Below are 26,210 nucleotides of genomic sequence, written 5' to 3'. Positions count from 1 at the left end.
TGTTCAAAATGAAGTCAAAAATACTTAAACACTTTTTGGTAGTTAAATATGGGTGGTGGTTACTCTTCTAGGATATCTGTGTGAACAGTAATTAGTTAATGCATTAACAATAAATTTGTTACAGTATTTATTAATCTTTGTTAATGTTAGTTAATAAAAATGCTGAAATTAAAATGAACTAAGATTAATAAATGCTGTAGAAGTGTTGTTCATTCTTAGTTCATGTTAACTAAAGTAGTTCCTAATGTTATCTTATGAAACCTTATTGTAAAGTGTTACCGTGTGAACTTCATACATACAAAAAGGACTTTATACATTCACTAAAATCAAGCTTGGGATGGACAGGGTTCCATTTATTGCAAAAATAGCCCAGAAACACCCATACACAGTGCATAAAGTATTCAAATACATTTTGGGCTCAAAATATATAAAAAGTACCATGGTATTGCCATCTGATACTTTCACTGATCTAATGTACCACCACAGTAAAATACCATATAAATTCTTTAAAGCCAATGAAGCATGTATGGTTGTAATAACTGTGTGATAAGAGTGTAATAACACCAACAATTTACTAGATGTGACATCAAAGACACACGCTTGGGGTCAAACTAAATGCAATACATGAAAATACATTAAGTGTGAATCTAGACTGACCTCTAGTGGTCTGATGAAGAACTACACAACTAAGTTTAAATTTTTCTGACAAAACCTTTTGAGTTTCTCATGAACACGCAAATGGCAATATTTTTAAAACGACAAGCCAAGAACAATAGATAAAACAATGATAAAACCCACAGATGGTGAAAAAAAATACTGAGCTTCAACTTCTGAATTCATAAGCACACAAACATTACGTCATTACATTACAGCTAATTATCAAGCGGCCACAGTCTCAACAGAATATTTTATTCTGCCCATCCTCCCTTCAGACAACATGCTGTTGTTCAACACTGCAGCCTCTCCTCCGTCAGACAACCAGCCCTTATTCCAATCCACCAATATCATTATAACCCTCTTCTGTGTAGGAAACGACTAAATTGCTGCAAGTAGAAATGTAGGACTGAAATATATGTGGCAAATAAGAGACTCAACCACCATGTGTGATGGAGGCCGCGTGCTCGTGTTTAACCGAGCACAGGGGTTTAACCTCTAGAATGGGACAGGCCTTGTGGCTACATTACTGAGAGCACACAGAAACAATGCAAACCCGTTACACCGGTAATGCCAAAGAGATAAACCACTGTCGGTCAGCGCAGAGAGAGAGAGAATATGTGTGTGAGAGAGAGAGAGAGAGAGAGAGAGAGAGAGAGAGAGAGAGAGAGAGAGAGAGAGAGAGAGAGAGAGAGAGAGAGAGAGAGAGAGAGAGAGAGAGAGAGAGAGAGAGAGAGAGAGAGAGAGAGAGACTGGCATGTAGCACAGTGCTGACTCCTTGACCCAAGATAAAAGCAGTGTTCACCTTTAGACAAGGTCACCAAGTTTGTGCCACAAATATAATGCAACCTGACAATGAACTTTGCATGATTTCAAAGCTGCTGTTTGTAATTTTCTGTTAAAATACTACTTTAAAGTGAAGAAACATTCGGTACAGTAGAAAGCGTTTGTCAGTCTTTTATTTAAGTGTTTATTACAGGTATGCTCACACATAGTTCCAAAACAGGTTAACTGGAAAAATGTGGCAACCTACATTTATGCAAAACTACAAAAATGTACCATTTAAAAGTTTAGAAAAATTGTGCTTTTTATTGTTTTTGAAAGTCGCATAACATGTTCAACAAAGGCTGCATTTATTTGTAACAGTAAAAACAGTAATTTAGTGAATTATAATTACAATGTAATGGCTTGTCATTTTATTACAATTTAAGTTTTCTATTTTAATATATTTTAATTCATTCCTTTGATGGTAAAGCTGCATTTTCAGCAGCCATTACTCCAGTCTTCAGTGTCACATCATCAACTATTTGGTGCTCAATTATTAATAATGGTTCTTATTATCAATGTTGAAAACAATGTTGTTTTGCTGCTTTTTAAAAGGCATGATACAATATTTCAAGGATTCTCTGATGCATAGAATGTTCAAAAGAACAGCATTATATTTTTTTTGTGTGTGTTTTGTAACATTATAAATGTCTGTATTCTTACGTTTGATCAATTTAATGCATCCTTGCTGAACAACGGTGTTAATTTGTCTTTTTTTCTCCTTTTGTGCCGTAATACGCACAAAAACCAATGCAATAAAACGCTCCCAGATTCATGTTCATCTGTTTCAGAGAAAATTCGAAATGCTTTTAGCACCACTCACTGAACATTTCACTTGGAAAATGTCAAAATGTGCAAGAAGCGATGTAATATTTAGCAGAAATCCAACATTGTTCATTCTAGAACTGAACTTACTCATGCACACTCAACACCAGCATTTTCGGCAAACCCCTATGAGAATGGAACTATTCTGGAAAGGTTTCGGTGTTCTGGATGTCATCATCATGGATTTGCACTTTAGTCACTGAACCTTTGGATACCCACAGCAAATAAAAAAGGGGATTGACTTTGGTTAATTCATGCAGCAAAGATTGAACAGGACATGAGATTCAGATTATAAAACATGGTCATCAATCCCACTGACTGTGTAAATGTCTGTTCAAGTAATTATTTAAGCATCTCTAAAAAAGAGAGGGAAAAACCAAACATAATAGGATTTAACTTCCCTCCTGTTCTGTAGCGCTGTGCTGAGATAGGACTGTATGGTTCAGACAGTCTCTGGAAAGCATGGGGCCCATGAGAGGGAAACTTACTCTGTATTGCACAGAACACATATCTGCCATATAAACAGACTGAGAATGGAAATAACATCTGTACAAGTGCAGTGAAAACATGGATTTTATTCAGATTGATGAAAAGAAAATCTGTACACCGGTATCGGATGAAGGTTTCGTTCTGTTAAAATCGGACTAAAGAGTAGGCTTTTTGTTTATAAAGCCAACTGTAAAAAAGAAAAGAACAAAAAAGCAGGTCAAAACCTGTCAGGACTTTGCTGAAATGAGAAAAAATAAACAGCAGCACACACTCTAACATTACCGTACATAGATCACAACATTAAACTAATAAACACACCTAAATTCTAAGATTTATGACAACAATCAACAGCCTATAATGGTTTACAGGAGACAGATGTGTGTCCTTTTGCCATGGAAAGCGACTGCATGTTTGAGTGTGTGTGCTGGATGTGGATGACCAGTGATTATTTCAGGCTTGTATTTTTACAGCAACAGCACTAGTGAAAACATGCTGTCCTTCCAGTCTCCTTCACCATTGAAGAACATTACCTACATGCATTTACGGGTGGGGTCCAATTTGTAAATTAGCGATTTTATTATCAATTTTATTAGGATAGAATATATAATCAAAACACTTTCAGTGACAAGTTGAAATTTTTATATAGTTGCACCAAATACTATGAAATTCTCACACACATGAGCACATTTGGTTTGTAAAGCTGCAAGCTGTTTCAAAGAGGCATGAACTCTACAAGTTTGTGTAAAACCTTTTATTATTCAACATGATTCGAAAAATATCCAGATCTTGTGCTTCAATGGAAACATGAACGTTTGACCTTTTGCACAAAGTACGCAACATTGTTAACATATTTGCTTATTTCAGAAATACTGCCCAGAACATACAATGTCCTTATCTATATTTTACATCATTTTTATGGTTGTTCAATTTCAGGTTTTAATGTAGATTTAGATTTTAAATCACAGATTTTCAATGTGAAGCCAGACTTTTACAGTACATCCCACTTTATGTGTATTACAGACAGACAGACAGACAGATAGACAGATAGATAGATAGATAGATAGATAGATAGATAGATAGATAGATAGATAGATAGATAGATAGATAGATAGATAGATAGATAGATAGATAGATAGATAGATAGATAGATAGATAGATAGATAGATAGATAGATAGATAGATAGACAGACAGACAGATAGATAGACAGAGAAATAGATATACAGATAGATAAAATAAAAAGAATTAAAAACTACACTAAAATCCCTAAAAGTAACAAAGAATCTGACAGAAAATTTCCAATCCAAGATAAAATTTCTGTTTGAAGGCATAGTACAAACTGCCAACTTACAAAGTCACAGTTCAACGAACCCTAAAGACCAACAACTTGGCCTTAACCCTGAATCACAGAAGGACATCTACACAAAATCTGTCTACAGTGAGACACCAGAGAAAAATGTGGCAGAGCAAAAGTCCAGTGAGAAGAGAAGCAGTAACGTTACTCACTCATGGTGCTGCAGCCACGGGCACTCCCTTCACTCGCCCAAACTTACATTTTCCACTCCTTCAAGATCGGACACGGCGTCGAGAGAACGAGTGATTATGAGAGGAAGAGAGGGAGAGTGGAAAGACGAGGGAGGAGGCAGTGAGCAAACGCGGACACGGCCCAGCCATGTCTGGCATGCTGATGACACCAGTCACATGGCCCTCACTAAACATAGACTGAAGCGCTCTCGGGCCAGTTGACTTCAGCGCTCATTGTTCCTGTCCTCCTGACCCTGGATCAGTTTTCTCTTTTCGTGAAAAACACGTGTGACTTACAGTTCTTTGCACTGAACGGGCTGCAGATCAGGGGTTTTGGGGGCGTGTGTTAGGCAGGAAGTTAGACAGCCTCAGGGGAACTGCCTCAGAGATAAATGTAGTAGTTTAACAGCTGTTCAGTGTGTTAGTAAGTATAAGGGGTAAAGAAAGAGAAGAAACCTCAACAAAACATAGTACATGCATGAATACACACAATAGCTTAAAATAAATACATTGGGGTCCACGATGGAAGCCTAGGATTCAAAATGAAATTTAAAACTAAAATCTAAAATAAATTGAATATATAATACCCTGATAATAATAATAAACCATTTAAATATAAATATAAATAAATAGCATACATACAATAGTACAATAAACAGACTCGCAGAATAATATACTGTATAAATAATATTTAAACAAATATTTAAACACGCTATTTATTATATTAATAATAAATTAATTTATTATATTAAACACGGAAATTATTATAATTTTTAAATTAATTATTTCCACTCAAATTGTCACGCTGATAATATAAATGCAAATATTATTATCAATTATAAAAAAGCAAAACAGCAGCATTTTTATGTATAAAATAAACACACACACACACGCAAGCAAACAAGCAAGCAAACAAGCACGCACACGCACACACACACGCACGCACGCACGCACGCACGCACGCACACGCATGTTTACTTAGCTATCTAAATGGGGACATTCCACATACGTAATGTTTTTATACTGTACAAACTGTATATTAATCCCCTTACACTAACCCTACCCCTAAACCTACCCATCATACAAAACTTTCTGCATTTTTAAAAAACCTTACTTTATTTTTCATACCAGATTTACAAATGAGGACGTCCCCAAAGTGAGGTTTTTGGAGATTTTGTTCACTTCTGGTTACAAATTTGTCCCCAAAATATATTTAAGTAGGTAAGCAGCACACACACACAGGGGTATATATATACAGGGGTATTTATATTTATATATATATATATATATATATATATATATATATATATATATATATATACACACACACACATACACACACACACACACACACACACACACACATACATATACATACATACATATACACACACACACACACACGCATATACATATATACATACATATACAGTATACACACACACACACGCATATATATACATACATATACATACACACACACACACACACACACACACACACACACACACACACACACACACACACACACACACACACACACATATATATATATATAAACAACAATGCTATTTGCTCAGATGATGATCTGTGACAAAGTCTTACAGCAATAACTTACTATAACTAGAATGTCTCTCTCTCTCTCCAATCACAAGTCAAACAGAGAATGTCAAGGTGGTTTAATGTCACAGACTGCTACTTTAGTTTAACATGAGCTTGAGTTCAGAACAGGGTGAAACTTTTGGCCACATGCTGCAGACTACTCTAAAACACACACACACGCACACACTTTATACAACATATTTTACAGTAAAAGTACAGTTTACAGTAAAAGTACAGTATTTAGTAGACACTCTTATCCAGTGTGACTTCAAAAGTGCTTTATCTTCACGACACTGATATGGTTAACAGATGGTAAACACACAATACAGAGAGCTATCTGATAGAAAACACTACTCATTAAGCGAAAGGAATTACGTTACTACCTTATTACCTGCACACCTAAAGCTCTAACTCCAAAGAAAGGACAGCATTTACAAACTAATATAGATGAACAAAGTCAAAACAGGATTTTTAACACAGCATATCAATTATATTGACTATTATAGACTGTATTAAAAATCCTGTTATTACTAAGTCTATTAAAAGTGGTGATTCCGCACCTGGTTATTAAAGCCTAATGCGTTCTCTATTTATTTAAGAACACAAAAGGTTTTCATGACTCGGCAGTAAGAACATGAGAGGACATGTGGGAAACGCAGACGTGCATCGCAACACATCCAGACGACTGCCATAAGGAGACGAATGGGAATCTCTGGGAAAGAGCCAGTCAGATGTACAGGCATCTTACTGTAAGTCTCTAATGCATTTTGAAGATTTGCCAGTAAAATGGCCAGTTACTGTCAGAGTCCTGGCACAAAAGTATTTGATCTCAACAGATGAGCTTTCAAATTTCTCATTCTCACTCTTTCCTCTCTATATCTGTAAATTAAGGTTGAAAAGCAGAATAATATAAAATAAAATAGAAAAATAAAACAATATAATAAAAAATTATATAATAGAATATAATAATACAAATAAATAAATAAAAAGACAGACAACCAATATGATATACTGAGCTTACTTATAATATCTGACCAGCCTGGCCAAACCACACATTAGTGGTACATTACCACGGCAACGGCAGTCAAACAGTATTTCTGTTTTGGGAATTCTGAGATAATCTTTGCTGTGACTCAGGACAGGCAGGGTGACCTTGGCAACTGTGCCAAAACAATACTAAAGTTGACTTTACAAAACTGTGTTAACCCTTAGACACATGTGTACACAAACTTGACCCTGAATGAGTGTGAGTGTTGACTTGACCCAGACCAGACCAGTTTCTGAAGACAATAGAATTCAGAGCCTATTGTAATTTAACAAGTAAACAAGCTCGAATTAAAATAAGAATGTGGCCAGAGGAAGAATAAGTGGTGTCTGACATGTAACATGATCAATTGCAACACTAATGATGGTGTTACTAGAGCAAAGTACAGACAGCTTGACAGGTTCATTTGATGTCACAACATCTTTTTGTACAAACTTCACACATGATTTTTAGACACTGCATGTTGATTTTTGCTACCATAAAAAGGGTACAAAACAAACGCAAAAACTCTAACAAACGTTTTATTTTACTTTATCAACCAAATAATTATATAGTAGGCTATTTTATTGTGAAGGCTATTGTTTCAATTGGTAATCAACCATTTGAATTTCCATTAAGTTACTCAGTTTTTTTTGTAATAACTATTTAAATAACAAAGGCAAGGCCATATATATTTTTTCTTTTCTTTTTTTTTATTATTCATGTTGATTGGGACACTTTTTGCCTGAGATGAAAAAAGTGTCCCCACTAAACCTAAATTCACCAACACACATAAATAATGATTTATTATATAAACATATGATTGATACATTATGAAAAATATATGATGTAATCCAAATTTCAAAAGATGGTTAAAAATATAAAAACTATATGATGTAATCTTAATTTCAAAAGATGGTTAAAAATACAAAAACTGAAAGTTGAAGCTAACCCCGACATATCACTCTCAAATCCTTCACTTTATCCATTTATGTTCAGTCCTGTTAGGCATCCTGTTAAATAATCAAGCTTTAATTAATAACGTTTAAATGTCTGAGCTTCCCAGAGCATGTTTCTGCAAATCTGACACATTCACATTACAACACAAGCATCTTGTTTACATGTAAATGCAATTTTACGACAAAGACCGTAGCAAATGGACTGAATAAAAAAAAAGACAAAACATGTAACAGAACTATTTAAACTCATTTAATGCATATGGGTCAAAGGTCAAAGATGAAAGCCAGCTCAGAGATAAGATACGCGTCTGCTCTTCAGACAAGTTTGACTGCTGCATCTCAAACCCTCATTAAACAGAACAAGTAAACATAGGTTATACTGCTCTGCTCATAGTCGTTTGACCTGCTGTAATGTATATATATATACTTGAAAATGGGACATAACGGCCGTCACATTAACCCTGGACATCCACTAGATGGCAGTGTGCCGTGATATTGTGTCCAGAGTAAAGAAAAGTAGGTTAAATGACCTAAAGCTTTCCATATGCTAATGAGCTGCCTGTGGCATTACAACACTCTAACCGACGTATCTTATCACAAATGAAAGCCAAACACTGAAAACACAATGCCGTGAGGGGGGTGGAGCGATGATCTCACTCATTCACCGTCTGTCCTGTCCTTCAGTGGAGGAAGGGCTGGTCACAAAACCCAACCACATTTCCTTTAAGCAATGTATCATCAAGTTGACTGAAGACATTATTACCTATGGAGTACAGAGAGCTCTAACCTGGGATCAGGGTTATTGCCGTTAACTAAATTTAAAACCATGATAATGTATTATTTTTCATTACTTGAAATAAAATAAGCATTAACTAAATTTTAAATAATTATATTTCATCTAGTTGGAAACATTTCTCACTTTCGTTTAGTTTAAAGGCACAATATGTAAGATTTTTTGGTTTAAATATCCAAAAACCACTCAAAACAATGTTATATATTTTGTTGACTTGTGTACTTGCATTATCCCAAATTTTTCCAACAATGTTTAAATCCAGAGAAATCCGTAATTTTAACCAGTGTAACGGCCCGTGTCAGTGCTTCGCCTGCCAGTGACGTCATATCCACGTTACCCTCGATTTCCGGTTTTACTTCCGTAGAAACCATAGAAAACATCAAAGTTGATTTAATAAATGATGTGTCTAATTAGACAGGTGATGTATGGATACCTTTATCAACAGAAAACTAGTCATTGTTATATAGCCCATCACGGTTAGTCTTATTGTTTGAATATCTTGTTTTCTTGATTTACCGTGAGTAACATGTTTGTACCATGCCTCAGAGACAAGACTATTTTGTCAAGTGGCTAACAGCAAAATCAGAGAGAGCTTTATTTAACAATAATACACCATTTTCTCCACCATACACTATATTTTAAAATAAACTGCATGTATTTAGCAACACAAGTCATCCAGCTTTTATTAATATGATATTCACCGAGTGAACGCACAGAGTAACATTATTACGACTTTCAACACACTCAAACGTATTTTAGTATGATTGTTTTGACCAGGTAAAAAAGCGCTGCATTACCCTTCAATTTTAATTCACCAGATAAAGTGGCCTGTATGAGTAATAATTCATCACTTGCAGCTGTTTTATTCAAATGAAAAAAATAATAATGTGAATTGAAGTGATCAAACGTAACTGCAACAAAGTTCAAGTTCAGGGAAGAAGGACTTTAAGGACGAAGAAGTCAGGCGTTAAACGTTTAAACTAGGGGTGTCCATGGTTAACCGATTAACCGTTAAAAATTGCGTAACCGAGTGAAACATTTTGCTCGGTTAAGTGGCGTCAATGGCGTGCATTGAATTTAGTTGTAATACATTTTTGCACCACCAGAGACCGCTAGACCAGTTTTCTAATATGAAGCGGGCAAAGAAAGCGCGCGTCCGAGAGTGAAGGCTGTGCGTGAGCCAGAAACAAACATAGTATCCGCGCCACTGATCGCAGCCATAGACTGATCGCAGCACAATAATATCTGTCTGCAGAGCCACAGCTTTACCCCAGCAGTTTTACCCCGCGCATGCGCAGTTTCATCACAACAGTTTTACCCGCAGAGTCCGTTTACCGTTACATTAACCCATACAATTTGTATTATGCATTTCCTAAACATGTACTTGCTAATCAAACACTTTATATGAACAAACTACTAATCTATAAAACACAATCGGTCTTCTGACCTTTTACTATTGTGTTGATATGCGTGAGGGAGAGAGAGCATAGGCTACAGCGCTCGTGTTGTTTGAAGGCGGTGAGAGTGCGCGCGCGCGGCCGGGGCTCTCTCACTGTTTGTTCTTATGTGCCCTGTCCACTGATCTAAATAATTAGTTGTTACGACGACTTATTTGTTCCCTCGTTTTAATAAATCGTGGACACGTTGAACTAATTCCCTCCCTCATTTTGATTTAACGAATTACAACGTGGCCAAAAACAGTTTGATACTATTAATTAGTGAATGCTAAAGACCTATTTTTTGTGAATTGGTGAATATTCAGGTGAATTATTTCGTGGCCACGAATTAATAATAATTATTAAACTGTTTTTCTTACCTGTGAAGATAGCTCTTCAGTGAAGGCCGACTATTCTCGTACAGCTTTTTATTCCTTTTTTTTTGTGTGTGAATTGGTGAATATTCAGGTGAATTGTTTCGTGGCCACGAATTAATAATACCTCAGCACGTTTTACAAGACCCTTCTCGATCGCAGCGGCAACGAGCACTTTGATCACTTGATTTAAAAAACAAAACATTTCAGCGCTAGATCGTCTAAAAAAAAAAAAAACGAAATGAATGCTCTGCTAGTTAACTGGAGATGTTTTGTTTATTTGTATTGGTATTCGTGCCGCGAGATGTTTCAAAAGTGGTGGGGACAATATCGACCTTAGAAAATAGTGGTGGGGACATGTCCCACCCGCAAATTACACCTATCTCGGGGTTGCGGCGCGCACAGATGGTTAACCGAGTATTAACCGCTAAGGGCCTTGGTTAACGGTTAATGAAAAACTTGAAAACGTGCAGCCCTAGTTTAAACGTAAAATAAACAACAAAACAAAAGGAGCGGCAGCGGTCGACTGCGGCATATAAGCATGATAAAAACAGCAACGTAAAATGTCCCAGGCTTCATACCACAATAACGTTAATAAAACTTTTTTCTTTTTCCTGTGGGATTGCTTTCCATCGGCTGTGGAGGTGAAGATGACAACTCCCATGATTCCATGCTCATTCACAGCGCCATCCAGCTACGCCTTTGTTATGTTTTGAAAAAGCGACCTCTAGTGGCAAAACTTACATACAGTGCCTTTAAGTTACTAAAATAACAGAAACTAATACTTAAAGGTGCTGTCTGTAAGAATGACAGCTAGTGGTCCAAAATACGTACTGCACTAAATGCAGTCCAAATTCAAAATATCGGAGATTGTTGTTTCCCCCGACCCCCCCTCCTCAGACTCGATGCTCACGCGGGTTGCCAGTTTGAGCACACGCAACAGGAACGAGCGCAATTGACAACGAAAGCCGAGGACACTTACAGACTGTGAGTTAATGAGTTGATTTATCCGCATTTTAATATGCTCTCGTTCGAGGCTTTTTAGGTTGTGTGGAATCTGCAATCTCTGACCCAGTTTGTTTGCTCGTTTCCAAGGCTATGATACGCTGTGGTTCCTGCCAACTGGAAACCAAGATATTGAAAGCTTCTTCTGATGATGTTTGAAGGAGATCTCATAATTATGTATCTGTGACGCTTACTGAGTGATCAGAGTTATGATTTTCCCCTGGAAAACGATAAACAGGTATAGAAATCCCATAAGCCACATGTGTCAAACTCTGACATTGGACACCCATGGCCTAAAGTATCAATGTCTTGACAGCAACCACACAGAACACCATAACAACATACTAAAAACAACAAAAAACGCCTTAACAATCCTAGTAGCAACACCCTGTCAAAGCACCCATATTAGCAACTTCTAAGAATGTCAAAATCTAGCTATGATTCCTGTAGTAACAGTACTATAGACGTCCCAACAAATCAATAGCAAACTCAACTGGTAAATTGTACATTTTTATAAGGTGATGAGTAGGAAGGAAGTCTCACGCTGTTTCATTAAGGACTACTTGTCAGGAGCAGGAGGAAATGGCAGCACAGAATTTGCATTATGCAAATTCAGCCAACTGAGAATCTGTGATATTTGCAGAGGAAATCTCACAAAGGGTCTTGAATGGACAATATCATAGTCAGTGATTCCCGTTAAAGTATTCACCCTAGACAAAACCAACCCATCACCCTCAACTCATTTAATTACCCACAATAAATTTTCCTCAAGTTATTCTAGGTGTATATGACCTTCTTCTTTCAGCCGACCACAAACAAAGTTATAATAAAAAATATCCTGTCTCTTTCCAGCTTGGTAAAGGCATTGAATAGAGTTTTTGATGCTCCAAAAAGCGCATCCATCCATCATAAAAGTAATCCATACGACTCCAGTGGGTTAAAGGGGGGGTGAAATGCTCATTTTCACTCAATCTCCTGTTAATCTTGAGTACCTATAGAGTAATATTGCATCCTTCATATCTCCAAAAAGTATTTTGTTTTATTAAATTTTTAACATAAAGATAGGCTGTACCGAGTCTTTCCGGAAAAAACCGAGCGGCTGGGGGCGGGCCGTGTGGGCGAAGCTTAGCTGTGCTAACGCGCCAAGCTAGTGACAACACACAGAGACATTTGTTCAACAAACAGTTTTACTCACCGTCCGGTTCCAACGCACGACCGCGAATTTTTATCATTGTGACTGCTCGATCCTTAAGCATTAGACGATCTGCAAATCCGTAGATCTGGGCTTTGTTTATAAAACAATCATCGTCGAAATGCAGGGAACAACAGTCTTTACACAACTCCGTTTATGCTCAGGAAAACAAACTCCATCCACGGGTTCCTTAACGCTGGGTTCTTTGGGAATCTGTGCAGGGTTGTCTTGCCCTGGCAACCAAAAACACACTTCTTTGGTGACATTGACTTCCCAAAAGCCGGGCAGGGCGCTTTGATGGCGAACTGCTTTCACTCTCTTGCTCTGGTCTACGAGTGCGCGCGCGGCCGCGATCTTACCGGAGAAGTGCCCTTAGGACCCATATAAGGAAATTCCGCCCTATCTTACGTAAGACAGAGCCATACTCGAAAAAAACTTTCCGAAACTTGTGACAAACCGGAAGGAGTATTTTTGGAACAAAAATACTCCTTCAAACGTACAACTTAGTTTTTGAAACTTTGTCCATGTTTAGCATGGGAATCCAACTCTTTACCAGTGTAAAAAACTCAGTATGCATGAAATAGCATTTCACCCCCCCTTTAATAAATGCCTTCTGAAGCGGAACGATGGTTTTTGTAAGAAAAATATCCATATTTAAAACTTCAGAAACTATAATCACTGGCTTCCGGGAACAGCTGTACACACTTTCACAAGAGAGTCGAGATCCGGCGGAAGGGTGACCTCTGACCTATATGACGTAGCTCCTCTTCACTTATAGGGGTGAATTCAGGGTGATTGGGACACTTTTTGGAAAAAGTGTCACAATCAACCTGAATTCCCTATTGAAATCCTAATTTTTCTTTAAAACTTCTCGTTTTAGACTTCTAATTTGTGACCGGCGTTTTGTTTTACTCTATCTCTGCGCTTCCATGCGTAAATTCTCACCTTGTCACCCATGTCATACGTCCTACATCGTGTCAGAGGTCACCCTTCCGCCATCATATACGACATATACGTCATATAAGTCATACACCTGGGATGGCTTGAGTAAATTATGGGATGATTTTCACTTTTGGCTCAACTATTCCTTTAAAATTAAGGCTGATACTGATAAGCTGATAATTATTTTCCTTTACTAGAAAATGGCCATTTTGTCTAAATAAATAAATTTAATCCAAACTCATTTTAAATGCTACCGAACTTTGTGGATCAAATAAAAAATTCAGCCAAATATGACTGGTTACAACCCTGACAAAAAATAGTCGAGTAAAAAAAAAGAAAGAAAGAAGCTCATCCGAGATCTCTTTCCCATCCTCCCCTTTTCTCTGGGGACATTGTAAACTAAGGAAGTGACCAAAAACGTTCATCTTCAGTTTGAATTCTAATCACACATAAACATAATAGGGTTACACAACTACAGACCCTTAAAGACGAGCAGAGAAAATTCATGAGAGCCTTTTTGTCAAGGCCTCACACAATGTGTCTCCAGGAGACAACAGGGAAAAACTACGACAGCCAAAAACTGGTGCCAAAAATTCAGTTACACTTGCCAGTTACAATTCAGTTACGTTAATTTGGTGTAAGGCATTTATCTCCAATGAATGGAATGAAAGCATTTGAATGTGCACTCCTATTCAAACACACTGCTATCCACAGTATCTCACACTCTCACACACACACACACAATTATGAAGACATTCCACAGGCGTAATGGTTTTTATACTGTACAAACTGTGTATTCCATCCCCTAACCATCAAAGAAAACTTTTGTTACAATATTTTTTTTAAAAACATTTTTAATGTTTAGTATGGCCCTGCCCCAAATGGCATCCTAAGCACTCACGGTCTTCCTACGAGTCCGCACTTTCGTGACGTAAAGCCACTTTGTCGGGAAGAAGTCTGTTGTGGAGCTTACATCAGTGCGGGCTCGGCAAAAGTGCACATCGAGAGCACATATCGACCGCAAAGGGGGCGCTCGCTAGCACCCTTCTGAAACCTAAAATGAGAAATGGGACACCCTACGATCTCATGGACTTAACGGACACGCGGCGGCCACAAGACCCGAAAGTGTGCCATTATGTTTTTAAGCCATTTTAATTATGAGGACTCAGGAAATGTCCTAATTAACCACATTTCCGTTGTAATACCAGTGTAATACCCATGCCATTATACAATTTTTTTTATATCCTCATAAATAATATAAACAAGCGCACACACACACACACACACACACACACACACACACACACACACACACACACACACACACACACACACACACACACACACACACACACACACACACACACACACACACACACACACACACACACACAAAATGGATTGAGATGCTTTTACCTGATGAAAATGTATTCTTCTATAATGAAAATGAATGAGTACTCCATAATGCAAACCAGACAATGAACACTGAGCAGTCCATTCTAGTCATTAACGTTGACGCATGATGAGATCTTTGAACTTTAAAAGCTTGGTTCAGGCCAGATTAGATTAGACCACCAGTGGAGGGACTTTCCTTTCAAAACCATAATACAAACTCAGCTCAGACACTAAAAGCAAATCCAACACGATTAATTAATTGCAGGTCACATTTTTTTAATACACTATAAACGTCCCTAGAATTTGACAGATACGACACATGAGCACTGGCTCAACCAATGGCATGAATCTGGGGCACCTGCATTAGTGTTGTCAAAATACCAACATTTCTGTAGTCGGTATACCAACACCAAGCTGGGTTGACAATGCTGATTAATCAATTTTAAACGATCTTCATTTTATTTGACCTGATAGTGATTCTTAAATCTCAGATCACTCTTTTAGTCTAGGCTGTTTTCAGTTAATGCTTGAACAAAACTTCACTAAACATTATTTGTAGCACGTCTCTGAACCAACAGTCGCAATAAGATTTGTGCTTTGTTACTTTTGAAATGAAACAATGTCTCAGCTTTCAAACTCTGTCAGCTTTGATACAGCCGCCACAGTTCAAGCCAAAGCGTTACCCGATCATCACTTCCTCTTTACTTATAGTCCCTGAGTTTGCGCTAAAAAAGTGGGCGCTTTAAGCAGTATTTAAAGAATTCTTCTGACTAACTTAAAAACCTCAGACTAGCCACTGACTAACACACTCAATCGGCTAGAATGCTCAATGCTTCAGAAAATACTTTGTAAAGAGAAACCTTTGACGCTTTTAACACAGAATACATACAAATACGCACGAGAATGCGTGAAAGTAGCCGCCTAGCGGGTACCAGATTGATTCTGTACTATACTGTTACTGCTAAAGAAAGCTGGTATTGTAAAAATTATTTTATTTTAGTACAAACTTGGTACCAAAGTACAAGTACTTTTGACAACACAAGAACTTATTTATACCCCGGATGTCTGCATATCGTCACTGAAGTCTAAATACTAGACCTGAGCACCTCTACAACACTGGAACAAAGAGCCACAATCCCAGCTAGACAACAGCTATTTTTAACACTATGAGTGGAAAGTGAGAGAGCGAGAGAGAGTGGGTCAGCTCTTTCCCAACGTATTACCAAGAGGAAAAATGGTTTGTTTCAGTCTTAAGAGAAATGATTTACAAGTCTTTTACTGCTGACCCAAGATCAGTTGAATGTGTGTATAATAATAATAATAATTCATCATCTTTAAGATCATAATGACAGAATCCAGGACTAAAGCTGAAGAAACATGAGACCAATGACAGCACAGGTCAGGCATCAGTGTTGGCGCATGGCAGGTAATAAACTTTATGCCTCTTGAAGTGGCCTAGTTTCATAAATAATGGAGTCCAAACGGCCCTGTGTGTGTTTGTGTGTGTGTGTGTGTGTGTGTGTGTGTGTGTGTGTGTGTGTGTGTGTGTGTAGGCTGTCCATGTAGCATTACTCATGCTGAAAAACTGAAGGGAGCTACTACACTTAGTTCAGTCTCATAGTTCACTTAGTTCAGAAAGGCTTATTAGAAGCAGCCGGTTTCTTTTCAATAAGCAGACATTTATAATTTCTCACTTCTCACATACCGGTTCACTGTATGAATGTGGCAATTTATGCAAGAATGGTTTTACTGTTAACCATCCATAAACAGGCCTAAAAGGGAAATCACTGTGGAAAAATGTTCCCAAACTGTGACAATAATGACACTTGTCAGATTAACAGAGGTGTCACATACATTTTTCTGTTCAATTATGAGTACTAGGCAAGTATAAAAAGTATAAAAGTGGTCATTTTCATGCTTTTGTAACCTCTTCACTATTATCAGTTAAATTACACCAAGTCTACATTAAAGTCCCCCAAGTGGTGAAAATCAAGATTTTAAATGTTGTTTATATGCTTATGTGGTGTTTTTAATATGGTTTAAGTCAAACCATTTCAACACCATTGCGGAGTATTTTCTCCTTAAAACTGCAGTGAACCAAAGACACTCTCAAAAACGTGCTTTGTTTCGCTGGTGTTTCTGACGTCACAAACTATCTTGTAACCAATCATGTCAATCCAAGGTGTGATCATCAACAAGTGGATCTCTGAGTTGGTGTGAGTGAGCATATTGACCACAAAGGAGGCGCTCTCGAGCAGCCAACAATGACAAAATAGGACACCCTACGGTCTCATGGACTTTGCGATAACGCGCACACATCGGTCGTCCACAAGATCGTAAATGCATATGAAGTGTTCCATTTGCGACAGGGCCAATCCCCGAACTTTGTACACTCTGACCTGTGATGGTTCCTGCATCTCTGCAAATCCTGGAGGCATCATTGGCAGTGGTCTCGCTTACATACAGCTCCTCCTGGTGGTCTGGAGCAGAGGCGGGTGGGTTCCAGAGGCACTGATGAGGGTTCCGGGGGGAGAGCGGGGCGGGCAGGGCTGAGGCTGTGGCAGTGGGGGGCGATACCACGGTGTCCAGCTTGACTGCTTTTCACAGGTCAACCCCAGGAGCCATAGGAAACAGCAGACACGAGCTAACTCTCTGTCAGAGAATCAAGAGCATCTCAGATAGGACGGATCTGGAGAGGAAGAGGAAGGTAATGTAAAGCCAACAGTCGCTCAAGTCACAGGATGGAGGTTTGTCTATAAGAATAATAGGTTTGACAGATTTTGAAAGGAGTCTCAGCATCAATATCCTTCTGCTTGTCAAAAATGTCAGAAGAAAACAACTGTCCTGATATTATACTCAAGAAACAATCCTCATTGAAAGGATGGAATTCTTGAAAATAAAACTTTATTACTTACTAATAAAAGGCATAATCTTTTATTATATTTCTTAAAAACAAAACACCAGAATGTTTATAAATATTTTATAAATATTTATTATTAATTCAATTTTTTTTTTTTTTTTTGGAAAGGAATTACAAGAAAAGGTTATGCCTTTTTTTAAATGTTTAAAAACTTTGGTCAAATCAAAGTAATGTGGCATGGCCAACAGAATTATGCGGTGCAGCAATTCCTGAGGTATGTCAAATATTGTTAACTTTGAAAAATATATTTAAAAATGTCATAAAAAATAATGATTAAGATCTGGTTACTCATGTTTTACCTGACTGTTATAACAAACAACATTTGAGAAGTTAACAATTTTTGTTGTAAATGGCATAAAGCTTTTTTATTTTTAAATGTGAAACATGAACTTTAGAACAAAGAACTTAGCACAAGCATTTTATAATAGATTTTTAAAAGTTTTTTTCTTGTCCTCCAGGTTGGTTTGGGTTTTGTTTTCACTTTCACGTTTCATGTCTTTTATTTTGTAATTTTGTAATTTCAGGTACCATTAGTCTTTGTGTATAAATAGCCCTCATGTTTCCATTGTCTCTTGTCGAGTATTGTCAGCGTAACCGCTGTTGGTGAGTTCTGTTCATGTTTAAGAAGTTAAGTCAAGTCTTTGTTTAGTTTGTTATTTTGTTCACTTGGGTTTGTCTGCACTCGCCTCCAGTGGATCTGTTACATACTTATCTTGGACACTTATTATAAATGGATAAACAAATCTACCATATGTGATGCACAGCAAACGCCACAAAGAATCTCAGAAAAGCCCTACAAATCAATACAACAATTCATTTAGCTGATACAGATTGAAATCAGCCTGCGTTCCATTCAGTCAGTGCTGTGATTTACTGCTGTACTGGGACCAGCAGTTAACCCTAAATCGACCAGACAAAGCCATTAGGACTGCCATGTCTGCCAGAGCTGTGCTGTATGTTACAGCAATCAATCCCAGTCTTGGTCAACCAAGGCCACAACACAGTAGAATTCATTGTTAAAGCAGTACTGTGCTAACAAAGACTATTGCTGATAAATATGCGGTTGAGCTTGCTGAATGGATTTGCTAGTGAGAAAAGTAATGTGTGTAGTAATAGACATTAAAGCACAATGCGGTTTGTTGCATCATTCTTTGAATGGTCTAGAATGATCAGGCACTGGTGTTAGGGCCAACACACACACACATAGACACATTACACAGACACACACACAAGCTGGCTTTAGAAGCTGGCAATGATTTACTGTGAACAGTTGGTGAGAGATGCTGTTGGTTACAACAGAAAATGAATTTGCCTCATCGCTCAGTTTGTAAAATCATGCATACAATGAAAGTCTATAGGGTAAGACACTGCACCAGGTTACATGTTTGAATTTTTGAGTCGCTGGCTTGAAAGTATGGCCACAAGAGGCCATTAACACATGCAGTATGTGTTAATACCAGTGTGATTTATAAGGAAAAATAAAATAAAAACCTTGACATGATAAGAATACTAAAAAGAGAATTCTTACAAAAATTCACCCACAATTATGCTGATTATGTGTTATTAGATGTTCATTCACCTAGAAAATATGTTTTATAGATGTGATTTAACCAAACAATGTGATTTAATAACCAGAAATACCTTTTGAACTCTATGGAATGTCTAGCCTCTAAGACTTTCACTTTCACATGATTTTTTTTTTTTTTTTTTTTTTTTTTCAGATGCTGTAGATTTAATTGAACTTGTTTTAAACTAGCATGTATTCATTAAAGGAATTATTTATCCAAAAATATAACTTCTCTTATAATTTACTTATCCTCATGTTGTTTTAAACCTGTATGACTTTATTTCTTATGTGGAAGATAAAATAAGATATTTTGAGTGTTGTTTGGATGAGTCAGTAATGACAAAACTGTTAACAACATTCTTCAAAATATCTTCATGAGGGTTAGTAAATGATGATAAAAAGAACTATCCCTTTTAAAGCCATTGCACATCAGAAGACTCACATACACTCAGAAAACTTCTAAAGTTTTCTAAAGTTTCTTAGATAAAAGTAATCTAAAGTTTTAAAATATTAAATTACTTCTGACAAAGTAAACATTAACAATTACATAGGCTAAAAAAAAAAAAAGTGGAACTGCTTTAAAATAAAGTTTCACTTGAGGCTAGACTGGAAGAATTAAAATGTGGCTCATAAATCAAATTTCTAGCAGTAACACCCATACGAACAGATTTTTCCATTCAGAAAGCACTGGTGTCCATTCTCACTTATTTATCACTAAGAATTATGAGCTCATGTAATATGAAGCCATGAAGAGCGTGACCATGACGTGGGTATTCTCTCAAGCTTACCATCTGACAGATCTGGCAGCCTTTCCTAATGATACTCAATAGTAGAGCTGCACGATTCTGGATAAATTGAGAATCAAGATTTTTTTTTGTTTTCGAATATAATGATAATTGCTCTGTCTGGTTCTGCGGCAACTCAGATTTTAATGTTCCGGTGGGATTTTGTCAAAGTTTAATAGACATAGCCGAATCAATGTCATTTAGGAATGAGATCATGTGGGTGTTTGAATCGAGATCGCAATCTTTTAACAATCGTGTAGCTCTACTCAATAGCGCATCGTTCTGTGGAAACTCTCTCTTGAAACATGGCTTTTCCAATAGTGCACCAGCATTCTGAATCCAAACTGAGTGCTTTTAAGGTTCTGTGAATCAACAGTATGACTCTTGATGAGGTGGTCAAACTTAGTGCAAAGGTCAAGCACATGATTAACAGGTTATTGAATAAATGAGGGCAGTAAAACCTTGAAACGCTAGTTCTCCCTCACTCCAAAGCAACACACTCCTCCTCACTCATCAGTGTAACACATAACGTAATCCATGTACACACATGGGAAGGTCAGATCAGAGGGAATACAACTATAGAAGGGTTTGAAATAGTCTGCCAAAGCACTTTTTCTAAATGTTTTAAGTGTGAAGTCATCAGTATTGTGTAAATTAATAGGTGTGTGAGAGAGCTGACAGTTATGCCAGACGATCTTGGTCGTCATGTTCTTTATGGTCATAAAAAAATGATAAGGAATATTTGTGTACAACACAATAACCAAATATGCACTTAGCAAAGCTGTTACTGAACTTCAGCATTACACGTTTGTGAGATGTTCAAGGGTGATTATTTTATTTACATAACATGTAATTAGTGTGTTTCTATTTCAAATAAGTAATAAAAAAGGCGAGAAGATTTTCTGATCTATATGTGAGACTGTGTTTGGAATCTCAGAGGGTTTCTGTCACACTATTAGTCTGTAAGAAACTTTCAGTTTGGCGACCGAACCACGTGCGGCTTCCATGGCATCCAGACATTGCAGAAGAGATCTGGACTAATAGCTCCTGTCACACACACTTAAAAAAAAATTCTCACTAAAATTAAAATAAAACAATCATGATTTATTTGTGCCTTTGGTTGTGTTTACACACATTCTTTATTTCCCCTCTAAACCATCAATTGGTAGTGAAGGAATTAGCTGAAATTTATTGATTTTGAAAGTGTCTTCATTGTTTTCATCCATGGTACATTCATGGTCAACTGTGGATTTAGATGTACACTGTAAAATCTAATTAGTTGGACTTACTTAAAAAAAGCATGCAAACCGATTGCCTCAAAAAAACAAGTACAGTGAAATAGGAATAGTATGTGGTACTGACAAATGCTTAGTATAGTTCACTTACACAAGAGTACTAGTAACTAAAAAAGAACTGTAGAGAGTACTTGTTAATTTACTTTAAATAAAATATAATTGTTACCATTGTTGTGTTTTGCAGGCTGAATGTTGAAGTCTGTGTGACTCAAGTAATTGCATCAATTGATCAAATTTCACCATTCAAGATGACTTTGGGAAATGAGTGAATGCAAACAGAGAAAAATAACTGCAGAAGTGGAGGAAATGAGTGAAAAGTCCATTAAGATTTTCCCCGCCTCAAAAAAACACACCCAAACCAATCAATTAGGCCTAATCTTAACTTGGGTTTTATGAGTAAACAAAGCATAGTATGTGAATAGTACAAATTACTAGATTTTTACAATTAAGTTAAGACATTAAGTAAAGTTAACTTAAAAGTGTTAGTTAGAATCACAGTTGGATTTTACAGTGAATAAACTTAAAGCAACTGGCTATACTTCTGTGTATCTGACACTAGTTTAACTGAATGAAACTGTAAAATGCTACTCTTAGAGTAGCTCTTAAGATAAAGTTTATGTGGAGTAGGGCTGCACGATATATCGTTTTAGCATCGATATCGCGATGTGCGCATCTGTGATAGTCACATCACATGGTAAATGGTAAATGGTAAATGGACTGCATTTATATAGCGCTTTCCACAGACATAATGTGCAATGTCAAGTATAGGGATCGTAGTGGATACTGTGATCCATACAGACCAGACAACAAGATCAAACGTGACTTGAGAAGAACGATCAACGTCGAGTTTTGTTTTACGGGAAGAAAAACAAAGGAGAAAAAAAGAATATGGATGATGTTATTTCTTAAAGGTCCCGTATTATGCCCCTTTTCACAAGATGTAAAATAAGTCTCTGATGTCCCCAGAGTGTGTATGTGAAGTTTCAGCTCAAAATACCCAACAGATCATTTTTTACAGCATGTTTAAATTGTCATTTTTTTGGGGCACAGAAAAACGCGTTGTTTTAGTGTGTGCCCTTTAAATGCAAATGAGCTGCTGCTGGACGACACAGGGGGCGGAGCTTCATGAGCTCGCGCACAGTCTCTCAGGACAATTTCAGCTCACGGAATGATGATAATATCAGAAACTCTCAGTAATGGTGTTCATTTCGAGTCGGACAATAATGCCTACAGAGTCAGAGTGCTGTATAGAGATGGAACAGGTATAGTTTAGTAGTTTAATTACGGTTATTATAACGTATTTGTCATCTGCTTGTAGGCTATGTATCCATTATTTATTAATAGCCTACAAGTCTGCTGTCTGAATGATGATCAAACATATACTGATGAGTTTAATAAAGTTTATTGTACATCACACAAAAGATGAAGCGTCAGTTTTACTTCAGAAAATCACCGTAAGAGCTGAGTAAACAGTAAGTTATAAGAAGTGCGCAAGTAGCCAGTAGAGTTGAGGGAGCATTCCTCTGGGCGGAGGTTAGTCAAAAAACGGTTCTAATGACATCATTAAAGAAGGAAGTAGAGGGATGTAGTCCAAACGGGCCGTTCGATGTAGTCGACTTCTGTTAAATAAAATATCTCGCTTGGCATTGAACTTTGAGCTTTATAATTTTACAGATATTATTTATGCTCTAACAGCAACATTACACACTAACTAAAGTTTGAAACATGGGATCACGAAGAACGGGACCTTTAATACTCCACTTTTGTGACATGTTTGTGCCTGCCAAGTTTCAGCTATAGAACATAAAAAATATATATATATCGCAATGTTAGTTTTTTCCAATATCGTGCAGCCCTAGTAGTGTTGCCATTCAGTGAGATGACAGATGCTGAAAACACCATATCACACGTGTTTGAGTATGTGTAGTAGACAAAACTGTGCCGCTCATTCACACAGAGACACGCAGGATTCATATTTAAATTTTTGATTTAATAAACTAAATTAAATTTTTATTTCCGGTTTAATTTCACAGTCATTCAGACACTAGTCCATATTGTGATTTGATTAAGTGTACAGCCCTACTTTTGAGTTGAAAAATTGTATGACTGAATTTCTGTATTTTCTGCACCACGAAAATCATAGCGCCCCATGCATGTATCAAAAGGCATGCATAATTCTAAAATAATTATGTACAAAACCTAATCAACTGCTCAGTTTCTGCAAAACATGAGAAAACAATGGTACTTTTGACCTCCAAATTTGACCTCGCAATCACTGTTCAAAGGTAAATTCATATGAACATTTTATAGTGAAGAAAAGACTATCGTAAACTTGCAACCTTGTTTCATGTTGACTTAAAAGAGTCACCCATGTGTCAGGAGAATTCTCATGACATCATCAGCCCGGGGCAGGTCTTGTGTTGTGGCCACGTGAATGCAATCTGCTATAAAAACAAACCTGCCTTAACATGAGCACATTGCATCCACCTTAAAATTCAAACACTTAGCAAGAACAGACACAGGATTACAAAACTATTTGTGCTTTTGTGCCTAAAGCAACAAGATTCAGCATGTTCATATCAAAGTCAATTCTACCCCGTACAGACCATAAAATGTCTGTCTCCGAGCGATTACAGGCATTGCCTAATCATTCTGACGGCAATTATTTCAAAGAACCGCACACAGATCCAAGAAACTGTGAATGGGACCATCATGACATCATAATAACCAGCTGCCATGTGCAAATATTAACTCTCAAAGCCTTTGTGCAAACTAGTCACCTTATTATACTATATAATACTAACAAAAAGAAAGCCTACTTTAACAGCAATGCTGCAAATGTAGTGTTTGGAAATTCTGAATGTTTTTCCTATTTAGTCATAATGAGGAATGATCCTTCACTGCACCTCCCTAGATTTCTTAATCAGATTTACTGTTGTATTTTGCACTAAACAATGGCCTGGACCACCTGTGTTTCGGCTGATTACACCATTCAGAGCAGCTCCTACTGTAGAACGGCAGCATGGGAATAGGACACAACACAACACTGCAGTGGAGGGGACTTCCTGTATGCTGGAGTGTGTAGCTGATTGTTCACAATGCACAATGTTGTACTTTTACACACACACACACACACACACACACACACACACACACACACACACACACCCTTCACTGAAAGAGCACATACTGTATCCTATTATGTGCTTGCCTTAATACTGATTACTTAATACTTGCCTTAATTTATCAACATCAAATTGGAGGCAAATTTAAACAACATTGGGAATATTGCAATTTTCATTCGAATCATTCACAACAAGTACCCTTGCAAGTGTGACAGCACTAAGAAAGTGATGTTTGAATGTCTGATTTAAACATGATCAAGGTGGCAAATTCATTTGGCAAATTCAGCTCATTTATTTGAATCAATTCAAAGTCCCAGAGTGACATTTTTATAGTAATAATTTTATATGAATGTTAGATATTGGGTAAATTGTACTTATTTTGTATGAATAAGTAGCTTCTGAAGGGTAGTAACAAATCAGACAGATCAAAAGTGACAGATGTTGTTACAAAATATTTCTATTTGAAATCCTTTCACTTTCTATTCATCAAATAATCCAGATAAAATGTTTCTTGAGCACGAAATTAGCATATCTGAATGATTTCTGAAGGATCATGTGACAATATAGACTGGAGTAATGGTTACTGGTTAACACATGCGATTAATTCAAAATTTGTCTCAAAGTCTCTAAGTGTCCTTTTTTGGAAAGACACCTACATTTAGGCCTACCTATCAAAAAAAATAAGTTTTGTGAGAATCAGCTGGTTTACTTTGCTAGATATACAGCAAATGATGACAGAATTAAACAAGATAAATGGTTTATGCTTAATTTCACGATAAGTGCGTGGTTAATCTACTGCCAGCCCATATATTACTGATTGACTGTATTTGTAAGCCGTGGTGAGCATAAAATACTAATTTTAAAAAAAAACATTTAAAAATTTTTTACCAATATGTACATACTGTATGTACATTTAATCTGTCAGAAAACCTTTGCCAAAGCTTTAAAGTGTAAAATTAGACATGTCTAACACATACAAGACTATTATGGTCAAACCAAAACTATGTTTTTGGCAATAAACCCTTGGCAATAAACCACATGGTAGAATTCTGCTCAGTGTTCATTATCAGGATGGTGATACTGAGCCAGAATCCCACTCCTATTTAAAAACAAAGAATCCCAATACATCCCGATTACAACCCAAACAAAAGAAGGCCAGCTGTGACATTAAAACTCTTAGCCTACTGACCTTAAACCTGACACATTTAGATTGAACAAAGCCTTCAGACAGATAATAAACAAGTTTTGTTCTCACCTCAGACCTACAGCTTACAATACTAAATGGATGTCCTGCCCTGATTGTGATGCTTCATATCATGCTGCTTTTTGGCCCGTTGACTCATTAGTTTACCTATTGAATACCAGCAGTTCTATTAGTAAATATCATCTTTCAGCAAATGTTTTGGGATCTTTCAGCTATAACATAAGATATTCAGTCAATGTGTGAGTAATGGACTACATTCACCACAACTCCCCAATGG

The 26,210-nt window shown here is 37.0% G+C and overlaps 1 protein-coding gene across 4 annotated transcripts in view; it reads right to left on the bottom strand.

Annotated features, from left to right (window-relative positions):
* The window catches only part of trak1a (trafficking protein, kinesin binding 1a), a 74,787-nt gene that overhangs the window by 40,534 nt on the left and 8,043 nt on the right, over positions 1-26,210 (bottom strand). For 2 of the 4 annotated variants that reach the window (XM_079893820.1, XM_079893818.1), the window contains exon 2: positions 17,437-17,726. Coding sequence is in view for 2 of the 4 variants with exons in the window: in XM_079893819.1 (XP_079749945.1) it covers positions 4,298-4,301 (4 nt within the window). In the remaining 2 variants the exon portion in view is untranslated. Of the gene's footprint in view, positions 1-4,297; positions 4,495-17,436; positions 17,727-26,210 lie in introns of those variants that run through there. The other 2 variants (XM_079893819.1, XM_079893816.1) reach the window with 1 other exon arrangement.

The sequence above is a fragment of the Squalius cephalus genome (genome assembly GCF_949319135.1).
Source record: "Squalius cephalus genome assembly, chromosome: 15".
NCBI lineage: Eukaryota > Metazoa > Chordata > Actinopteri > Cypriniformes > Leuciscidae > Squalius > Squalius cephalus.
The sequence above is the reverse complement of the archived record's forward strand: the minus strand, read 5'-3'. Positions and strand labels throughout refer to the sequence as shown.